Source organism: Staurois parvus, unplaced genomic scaffold, assembly GCF_062004578.1.
Source record: "Staurois parvus isolate SC_StPar_1 unplaced genomic scaffold, SC_StPar_1.0 ptg000602l, whole genome shotgun sequence".
NCBI classification, from domain to species: domain Eukaryota; kingdom Metazoa; phylum Chordata; class Amphibia; order Anura; family Ranidae; genus Staurois; species Staurois parvus.
The window spans coordinates 286,047-297,116 of NW_028318398.1; the positions used below are offsets into that span (position 1 = coordinate 286,047).

Genomic DNA, 11,070 nt, shown 5'->3' on the forward strand with positions numbered 1-11,070 from the left:
TTCTGTGGCCCTAACTAACGTTTCTGTGGCCCTAAGTAATGATTCTGTGGCCCTCAGTAACAATTCTGTGTCCCTGAGTAACGTTTCTGTGGCCCTAAGTAATGGTTCTGTGGCCCTCAGTAACAATTCTGTGTCTGTCCCTGAGTAACAATTCTGTGGCCCTAACTAACGTTTCTGTGGCCCTAAGTAACAGTTCTGTGGCCCTCAGTAACAATTCTGTGTCCCTGAGTAACGTTTCTGTGGCCCTCAGTAACAATTCTGTCTGTCCCTGAGTAACAATTCTGTGGCCCTAACTAACGTTTCTGTGGCCCTAAGTAACGATTCTGTGGCCCTCAGTAACAATTCTGTGTCCCTGAGTAACGTTTCTCTGTCCCTAAGTAACGTTTCTCTGTCCCTAAGTAACGTTTCTGTGGCCCTAACTCTGTCCCTAATACAGAGCGGTCTGTCTCTCTTGAATGACTGGAGGCAAATGGAGAATTCTAAAATGGCCGCCATTTATAGCTCGACCATTACACAGTGCTGGCTGGCTGGCTGCTGATTGGCTAATGCGATCACATGTCATTAATGAATGCATTATGGGTCAGCGCGCCTTGTCTGCGCGCCTTCCCAGACATCCCCGCTCCGTCGCCGCACATGTCGCCGCCATTTTAGGAAATTTTTCCAATATTCAAAACGAATTCCACTTCGCCTACTTCGATTCGCTCATCTCTACTCAAGAGCTTTCTTTCTGTGGTATTAATCACCTGTGTGTTTTTTATTTTTTGCGCTATAAACAAAAAAAGACTGACAACTCTGAAGAAAAAAATATATATATATTTGACTTTTTGCTATAAAACATATGCAGTAAAAAAAATAAAAAAGTCCAATTTTTTTATAAATTTAGGCCAGAATGTATTCTGCTCCATGTCTTTACGTGTCAATCTCAATACGTGTAAATTATTTGGTTTACATGAAAGTTATAGCGTCTACAAATGGCGGTATATATACTGGGATTTAAATTTTTTATACTAGTAATAGCGGTGATCAGAAACTTATAGCGAGACTGTGGTGGGCATTCTGACACTGGGTGGGAACTGACTAACTGCCACTGACATCCCAATGACACTAATACAGTGATCAGTGCTAATAAAAAGCACTGACACTGTACTAATGACACTGGGCAGGAAGGGGTGGGGCGATCAAAGGGTTAACAGTGTGCTGTGTGCTGTTTTACATCATGTGCAATGTGTGTTTTACTAGGGAGACATGCTGCTGTGTATTTCTCCGATGTGCAGAGTAATACACAGCAGCATGTCCTTGCTGAAGGATAGAGATCTGTGTTGCTTACACACAGGTCTCTCCCCTGTCAGTGATACTTGGCAATCTCCAGGTGTCGGTGGGGAATCTCCGGCGGAAACCCGGTGATTGACATCCCTAGCCGGCAATGGTGGCACAGGTAAGGAGCAAGTACGCGCCCCCTGCCTGGAGATGCAAATCACATATACATACGTCATTTTGCGCAGCCCTACCACCTTGTAGCAGTAGTTCTACTATAGGGTGGTGGGAAAGCAATTAAAGGGCATGAAGGTAAAAAAATGACTCAGTACATTACTACAAGGTAAGCTCATTTTCTCAGGAGTTTGTACACCACAATAACAATAAATGGTGTCAGCTCTGCCCAATCATCATTTGCTACTGCTACTGTACTGAACAACCAAATCCCTCCCCATCTTTTAAATATAGAGAGCAATTGTTCTGTAATCTTAGATAAGAACTGGGAGGGTTGAGATAACACTGGGATAGGACAGCTCTTTATTTCCTGAGGAATCAAAAGGTATTTCTTGCACTTTTCAAAAACATCATTCTTGGCGAGCAGTCATTGGGAATGTGGATCATGTCAGTGGACTGCGTGCATTGGATGATGTGATTGGTGATGGATTTATGTGGGTAGGGGTGAACGTACCTAGGTTCAGTCTGAAGCAGGATCTAAGAACATGGCTAAAGTTCTGGTGCCGAATCTGAAATTCTATCACAAATTCTATTAACATTCTCGATTTCTCAAGTAATGATGAGCCATACCCACTTGAGTTCAGTCCATTGTGCGCTCTGCAAACTTTAACTACATTTGGATGCCAAAATATAATCCTATTGAAATCATGGGAGCCAAAAATTAGAAGTCTGTCGTGGCCATTTTCTAGGCTAATAGACAAGGGATTGTCAAGTAAGTGGCATGAGGGGGTGCTGCAGGGTACTGTCCTGAGAAACCTACCCAAGCAAAAAAAAAGTTGAAAAATTTCTATTTGCAGGCATGACGCCCTTTAAAAACAATATTAAAAAAATGCAACATTTCCTTAAATACCAAGCCTGGGGTTCCCTAAACTGCCTGTGAACCAATGCCCCTGTACTATGTATGCAAGCTACAGTAGCAAACCTGGCATTTACAAAGAAACATGTAGAACTGCCTACTTAGGAGCTGCTGAAGTTTTTGGGTCTCCCTATAGTCCAGTACAGCCAGGCAACACACATTTCCTCATTCAGACTTTTCATCCAGGAGACATTAACCAGTCCCTGAGCTTTGTTTTGAAGTTGTATTAGGAGATTTTAACTGGGATAGGGTTAGGATGTATGGGATGCCCAATGGAACTGAGGTCAGCTTCCTGGAACTTTACAAGGCTTTACAGCAAAAAAAAAAATCCTCTTCTTGGAGCTAGCCAGCATCCCACTTGTACCACCCCAGACCCTAGATACTCCTTATCCAGCTGTTCTGGGGGAATCCCTGAGCAGGGGATCCAGTGCCTGTCACTTTAAAGTAAGACAGTCTTGGGTAGTTGCTAATCTGGTTTCCCACCAGAGTTCTCCTTCCCCTATCTGGCCCAGAGGGTGAAGGTCTACTCACTCAGCCCTTCTTCGGTGTTGATGATGGGTTGGTGGCTGCTACCTGGCCTCCTAGCTGTGCTGCTCCTTCCCTGCCTAACAGGTGGTCCTCTCTAAGGGAGCCGGTGAAGTCCCAAGCTTTCCTCCTTCCAAGCTTCCTGCGTGGAGTAGAGACCCGGAAATGTAACTCCACATCAATCCATATAGCTAACATGATATCATAAAATATCCCGCACTGCCTATGTAAGCCAACAATACAACTCACATAAAAACACAGATGATAAAGGAAGCTGCTGTTATAAAGTGTTACAACACCTCAATGCATTCAGTGTAACCCCTCCCCCCACCATGGGCAACAATGCTACCTTACCCTCTATTTAGGTGAAAAAAAAAAATGAAATAAAATGAATCAGAATGAATCAAAGTCTTATATCCATAGAATAGTCCACAATAAAAGATTCATCCAATAATGTGTCAGTGCTCTGTGATAGTTTTTACACCAATGAATAGAGCCAAATACACTCACCGGCCACCTTATTAGTTACTCTTTGCTAGAGCCTAAAAATCTCCCCCCCACCATTACACCACCAGCCTGAACCATTGATACAAGACAGGATGGATCCATGCTTTCATGATGTTTACGCCAAATTCGGACCCTACCATCTGAATGTTGCTGCAACCGGTCTGCCCATTCTCCTCTGGCCTCTGACATCAACAAGGGATATTCGTCCACACAACTGCCACTCACTGGATATTTTTTATTTTTCAGACCATTCTCTGTAAACCTTAGAGATGGCTGTGTGTAAAAATCCCAGTAGATCAGCCGTTTTTTAAATATTCAGACCAGCCGTGTCTGGCACCAACAACCATGTCATGTTCAAAGTCACATAAATCCCCTTTCTTCCCCATTCTGATGCTTGATTTAAACTTCAGCAAGTTGTCTTCACCACATCTAGATGCCTAAATGCATTGAGTTGCTGCCATGTGATTGGCTGATTACCAGTTTGTGTTACCAAGCAATTGAACAGGTGTACCTAATAAAGAGGCCGGTGAGTGTAGAGTGCTCCAAGGATGTGTTTTCAGGTTGGGGTTCATCCAATGAGAGACCACAGGGATTTCTCACCTCATTCATCAGACAACTCTGACCCCTTGCATTAACAAGTGAGTCAATAAAGTATGGTTTCCCATGGATCCTGAATCATGCGTCTCAGCTCCCCCAATGGTCTTCATCCAGCTCCCCAGTGAACATGTGTCACTGTCGCTTATGGTAGCTTTAGACTTTTCCTTGGCATCTCTCCTCCATTCCAAAGTGCTGCTCAGACATCAGCCTGCAACAGAATCGGGCTGATTCTGGATTTTGTTGCAAGCTGAAGTCTAAGGCTGGCCATACATTATACAATTTTCTTGAGATTTTTGGTTTAGATTTACCAAAAACCATATAATAGGAGGTCCAACCTAACAACACTTTCAGTTGTATCCAATTAGGCAGGCTCTTGCACTACATAGTTGAAGGTAAATCTAAAGGAAATTGGACAGAAAATTGTATAGTGTATGGCCAGTCTGAGTAGCACTTTCAGCATCCGAAAAGTTTACAGAGTGTACAACGAATCGAAATCAGGTACATTCAGCTCATCATTACTTGAGAAATCTATAACTTTAATAATAAAATGATATCACATTTCACACTTGTATAGTGAGGAGAGAAATATGGAAGCAGCCCTTACTGACTTAATTTTTAAACATTCCAGATGCAGAGTTTTTAATTAATTTCTGGTTTCACTTATTTGTAAATCGTTGACCTGGAAAATAATCCAACCAATGAAGATTAAAATGTTACAAAGTGGACCATTCATTAGATATTTTATTTCATGTTATGTGCATGGTTGCTGGTAACGTGTAAAGGGTAACATCTATAGATATTTAACATCTCACTGAGATCATAGCACTCCCTTTGTCAACATCTTAATTGGGGATGAGCTGAATGTATCGGGGTTCAGTTTGAGAAATGTATAGCAAAAAATATTGAAATTTAGATTTGGAATCTGAACCCAATTGAAATTGTTTGGAGCCGAACCGTCATTTTCAGTAATGGCCATTTTCTAAGCTAGAAATCAAGAGATTGCCAAAAAAGGGCATAGTGGCTGGGCACTGACCGGAGGAACATGTACCAAAGGACAAATAATTAAAAGTTGTCATTCAACAGAAAGATGCCACTTTGGAGCATTCCATAGGGCAACATAAACATAAAGCTTATACACTATATTGCCAAAAGTATTGGAACACCTGCTTTTCCATCACATGAACTTTAATGGCATCCCAGTCTTAGTCCGTAGGGTTCAATATTGAGTTGGCCCCGCCCCTTTACAGCCATAACAGCTTCAACTCTTCTAAGAAGGTCGTCCACAAGGTTTAGGAGGGTGTCTATGGGAAAGTTTGACCATTCTTCCAGAAGCACATTTGTAAGGTCAGACACTGATGTCAGACAAGAAGGCCTGGCTTGCAGTCTACACTCTAATTCATCCAACAGGTGTTCTATCGGGTTGAGATAAGGACTCTGTGCAGGCCAGTCAAGTTCCTCCACCCCAAACTCGCTCATCCATTACTTTATGAACCTTTTTTGTGCACTGGTGCACAGTCATGTTGGAACAGGAAGGGGCTACCCCCAAACTGTTACCACAAAGTTGGGAGCATGACATTTTCCAAAATGTCTTGGTATGCTGATGCCTTAAGAGTTCCCTTCACTGGAACTAAGAGGTCAAGCCCAACCACTGAAAGATAACCCCACATAATAATCTCCCTTCCACCAAACTTTATACTTGGCACAATGTAGTCAGGTAATTACCATTCTCCTGGCAACCAAACCAAACACGTCCATTGGATTGCCAGACTGAGAAGCATGATATGTCACTCCAGAGAACACGTGCTCACTGCTCTAGAGTGCAGTGGTGGCATGCTTTACACTACTGCATGCGCCGATTTGCATTGCACTTGGTGTTGTAAGGCTTGGATGCAGCTGCTCGGCCATGAAACCCCATTCCATGAAGCTCTCTACACACTGTCGTTATGCTAATCTGAAGGCCGCAAGAAGTTTGGAGGTCTTTAGCTATTGACTCTGCAGACAGTTGTCAACTGTGTGCTCCAGCCTGCACTGGCCCCACTCTGTCATTTTACGTGGCCTACCGCTTGGTGGCTGAGTTGGTGTTGTTCCCAGTTGCTTCCACTTTGTTATAATACCACCAACAGTTGACCGTGGAATATTTAGTAGCAAGGAGATTTCATGGATGGACTTATTGCACAGGTGGCAACCTATCATGGTACCACACTTGAATTCACTGAGCTCCTGAGAGCGACCCATTGTTCCACAAATGTTTTTAGAAGCAGTCTGAATTCCTAGGTGCCTGATTTTATTTACCTGCGGCCATGGAGGTGATTGGAACACCTGAATTCAATGATTTTGCAGGGGTGTCCCAATACTTATGGCAATATATTGTATGTCTTTGTTGTTTAAATGAAATAAAAGTTATCCACAAAAAAAGCCCAAGGTCAAAGTAGGTGCCATCACACATCACAGACAGTGCAGTAGTACCCATGTCTACAACAATGAAGTCATACCATACTTATCAGAAATTGAATATTGCAGAACTCCATGGTGGGTCCAGGTGGGTGGTGGAGTAGCAGGTGTAGGAGAAAGAGACCAATGTGCCAACATTTCCTCTACATTCTTCGTTTTTCTTTTTTTACAAACTTTGCAATTTCTTAAAAGCATCAATCATGTTGTCATATTTTACTACTGGCCATAGCCAGTCTCTACATACAAGGAAGTCCAGCAACCCTCTTTTTATGTTACATGATGGCTATAGAACCAGAAAAAAAATAATACAAAAGATCAATCTATAATACAACTTAACACTGACATTTAAATACTATTCACTCTCCCACAATGAACTGGAAATCAAATTGCTAGCTGTGAGGCAAAACAGTACATATGTTTTTTTCTTAGAAACTTTGACACAGATGCTCATTGTATTTGTATTTATCTTCCTGCAGACAGTGAAAACTGCATGAAATGTCCTGATGATGAATGGCCAAATGAGAAGAAGGATCGGTGTGTTCCAAAATCGTTGGAATTTCTCTCCTACACCGATGATACAATTGTTGCAGTATTTTCATCTGTCTCCATCTTCTGTTGTCTTCTGACTGGTATAATATTGGGGATATTTCTACATTACCAGGACACCCCCATTGTTAAAGCGAATAACCGGAACCTGAGCTATCTTCTCCTGGTCTCCATCATGCTGAGCTTCCTCTGTGTCTTCTTGTTCCTCGGCCGTCCAGTAGATGTAACCTGCATGCTGCGTGTAACCTCTTTTGGTGTCATCTTCTCAGTTGCCGTCTCTTCTCTACTTGCCAAAAGTATCATGGTGTGTATTGCTTTTAAAGCCACCAAACCTGGAAGTCCCTGGAGGAAATGGATGGGAGCCAAACTACCTAATCTTATAATCTGTGTGTTCTCACTTGTTCAAGTCATAATCTGTGTCACTTGGTTGTCTATTTCTCCTCCCTTCCAGGATCAGGACACTCACTCTTATCAGGGAAAGATCATCCTTCAGTGTAATGAGGGTTCAGTTATCGGCTTCTACTCTGTCCTGGGATATATGGGGCTTCTGGCAGCTGTGAGCTTCATTATAGCTTTTTTAGCCAGGACATTACCGGACAGTTTTAATGAGGCCAAGTACATCACCTTCAGCATGCTGGTGTTCTGCAGTGTCTGGATTGCCATGATCCCGGCCTATCTGAGCACTAAAGGGAAAAACATGGTGGCTGTGGAGATTTTTGCTATAATGGCATCAAGTATTGGACTTCTTGGTTGTATATTTTTCCAAAAATGTTACATAATTCTGTTCAGACCTGACCTGAATACAAAAACAGGTTTGCTTGAAAACAGAGGATAATATATATTTTTAATGTTTTATATAATATAAAGAGAGAGATAGAAAATTACTTTGTTAACATTACAATTTTGCAAATGTTATTTTCTCAGTGTATTGAGAATGACCGCTGTTAAATTTTCATATTTCAGGCTTTTCCAAAGGACCATGCATTTATTTATTGCTCTCTTGAAAAGCTATGGACATCTCTGATATCTGACACTTTGAATTTGTTCAAAACTTTGTTCCCTGTTGAGTTTAAAGGTTCCTCTTACTGGCAGCCACATCACTACAGAACAGCCTTTTTCATCCAGGGTGCCCAACTTTCTAGCCACCAACAACATAAACAACCAATGATGTCATCAGTTGATAAGAAGGACATGGGGCCCCTGCACAGCATTTTGCTTGTCCCTCTTCTTCCCCTCTCTGTCAGCTCTGGAGACATTAGCTAAGTGAGAAAGAGAAACTGAGGAAGAAGAGAAACAATGGAATACTAGTCAGTACCAGTGTGTAAAGGTGTATTTGCTTTGAAAGAATAAATCACCTTTGACGTTGAGTGCCCCACATGTGCAGATGTTGCTGTGTTCTCTGAAATTGTTAATTTAGTTTTTTACATTTTGCAATTTGTGCCTCAAGATTGTGCAAAATTTTAAAGGGTGCCTTGACTAGAAAAGGTTGAAAAACACCGCTACAGAGCACAATAGTTACTTACTGAGGGGAGGAGCCACAGTGACCAGATGGGGGGGGGGAGTATCCAAAGCATCCTCAAGTATTAGATACCAGTCCCACCCTCAGGTCTTCAAAAGAGAGATTTCACTTATGACTTTCTACACAAGAAAATATTAACATGTTCTTTTATAATCTGTTTGTAATACTGTATATGTTTTAGTGACAGAGTTGTTTTAAATACACTGCTCAAAAAAAATAAAGGAACACTTTTTAATCAGAGTCTAGCATCAAGTCAATGAAACTCCTGGGATATTGATCTGGTCAGGTAAGTAGCAGAGGTGGTTGGTAATCAGTTTCAGCTGTTTTGGTGTTAATGAAATGAACAACAGGTGCACTTGATGGGCACCAATAAGATGACCCCCAAAACAGGAATGGTTTTTAACGGTGGAGGCCACTGACATTTTTTCCCCTATTCTTTTCTGACTGTTTTTCACTAGTTTCCCATTTTGTTAGGGACAGTGTCACTACTGGTAGCATGTGGTGATACCTGGACCCTGCAGAGGTTGCACAGGCAGTCCAACTCCTCCAGGATGGCACATCTTACGTGACATTGCCAGAAGGTTTGCTGTGTCTCCCAGCACAGTCTCAAGAGCATGGAGGAGATTCCAGGAGACAGGCAGTTACTCTAGGAGAGCTGGACAGGGCCATAGAAGGTCCTTAAAGCATCAGCGGGACCGGGATCTGCTCATTTGTACAAGGAGGAACAGGAGGAACAGGATGAGCACTGCCAGAGCCCTACAAAATGACCTCCTGAATGTCTCTGACCAAACAATCAGAAACAGACTTCATGAGGGTGCCCTGAAGGTCTGACAACCTCTAATATGCCCTGTGTTCTCTGCCCGGCATCATAAGCTCGATTGGCATTTGCCATTGAACACCAGAATTGGCAGGTCTGCCACTGGCACCCTGTGCTTTTCACAGATGAGAGCAGGTTCACCCTGAGCACATGTGACAGATGTGAAAAGGTCTGGAGAAGTCGTGAAGAACATTATGCTGCCTGTAACTTTGTTCAACGTGAGTGTTTTGGTGGTGGGTCAGTGATGGTCTGGGGAGGCATATCCATGGAGGAACGCACAGACCTGTACAGGCTAGACAATGGCATCCTGACTGCGATTAGGTATTCAGTCCTCTGTAGGTTGATAATTTTCATTTCCACCAAAAGATGGGGCATCCTTACATTCCCAACACTTTACCCAGTCCATATCAGTACAGATATCCAGCAGGAGATTTTTCCCCATTGAGATCTGATGTGTTGTCAAAGTGTTCCTTTACTTTATTTGAGCCGTGTATATTGTATGTAGATGTATCTGACTATATTAACAAATGCAGTTTGCTATTGTGTATTCTAAAATAATTTTTAATATTAGTTAAAGTTGATGCAATCATGCTCATAATTAGTTCACATTTTAAGAGATATATCACTTCATTTTAACCCTTTTGCTACCACATGGCATACGTCAGCAGCAGTGGTGGGATTTACACTTATTCCTGACTGACAAGGCAATTGTTGGATGTCAGGTGGAAGCGATCAGGCAGCTGTTCAACTGTTAAATCTCTTCCATGGACCTCCAGTAGTGTGGTCCCCCCACCATGTTTACTGGGCTCTGCCGTCCCACCTGAAAAAAAAAAAAAACAACAACAAAAAGACTTTGCTTAAAACAGAGTTTCTCAATTAGGCTTCCTCCAGAAGTTGCTAGGGGTTCGTTAAGCAATAAGTAATTTCTGCCTTTCAGATAAAGTCCCACTGACACCATTAATCTTTTTAGCTTTTTGTAAGAGGTACAATGACCCAATGACCACAAGTGAAAGGAGCATTCTTCCCACTGAATATAATTCTAATGTATCGTGAGTTGCAGATATAGTAGTTTTTAGTAGGGGTTCCCTGAGCCTGGAAAGTTGTTTCAAGGGTTCTTCTGTGTTGAAAAGGTTGAGAAGGGCTGGGTTAGAAGCTTAGAACAATACAGTACAGCACAAGAAGACACTGAAAGAAGACAAAACCCTAACCAAAAAAATATTGGGACTTTTAAGGTGCCACACCAATAACAATCATAAATATTATGTAAAAATGAGCTTTATTATACAAAATAAAAGACATAATTGTAGTACAAAAGCTAAGCATAAACATATTCTCTGAAAACATATACAACTACGTCTTGTAACAATAGAGACATTAAGCTGGATGTAAATAATTCCACGGTTGTATATTAAGTCAATGAAGAGATTTCATTTTGATGTATAAAACACTGACACGTTTCACTGGGCAAAGCCAGCTTCCTCAGGGAGGTCTAGTATTAATCTCTAGGATCATAAGCAGCACCATAGTAAACAAACAGAAAAATACAGAAAAGATAAAACAGAATACATTGTACATTTTACTAAAGTATATCTATATATCCAAAGACGTAGTACCTATCTGTTCAAAGTTCACAAAGAAACTCACAGCGAACGAGAACCACAATCATCCATTTTGAAGGAGGACCAATTCATTAAATAAATGTAAACATATATAGCATAGAGATGAAGCAAATATAGGTCCTATAGAAAAATACATTGAAATGGT

General features: G+C 41.7%; 1 protein-coding gene across 1 annotated transcript in view; it reads left to right on the plus strand.

The window, feature by feature from the left end:
- LOC149449819 (vomeronasal type-2 receptor 26-like) overlaps positions 1-8,724 on the plus strand; it is an 87,035-nt gene extending 78,311 nt beyond the window's left edge. The window contains exon 9 of the mRNA XM_089692714.1: positions 6,901-8,724. Coding sequence (XP_089548840.1) covers positions 6,901-7,805 — 905 coding nt within the window. The 3' untranslated portion in view covers positions 7,806-8,724. The remainder of the gene's footprint in view (positions 1-6,900) is intronic.
- Positions 8,725-11,070: the final 2,346 nt, after the last annotated feature.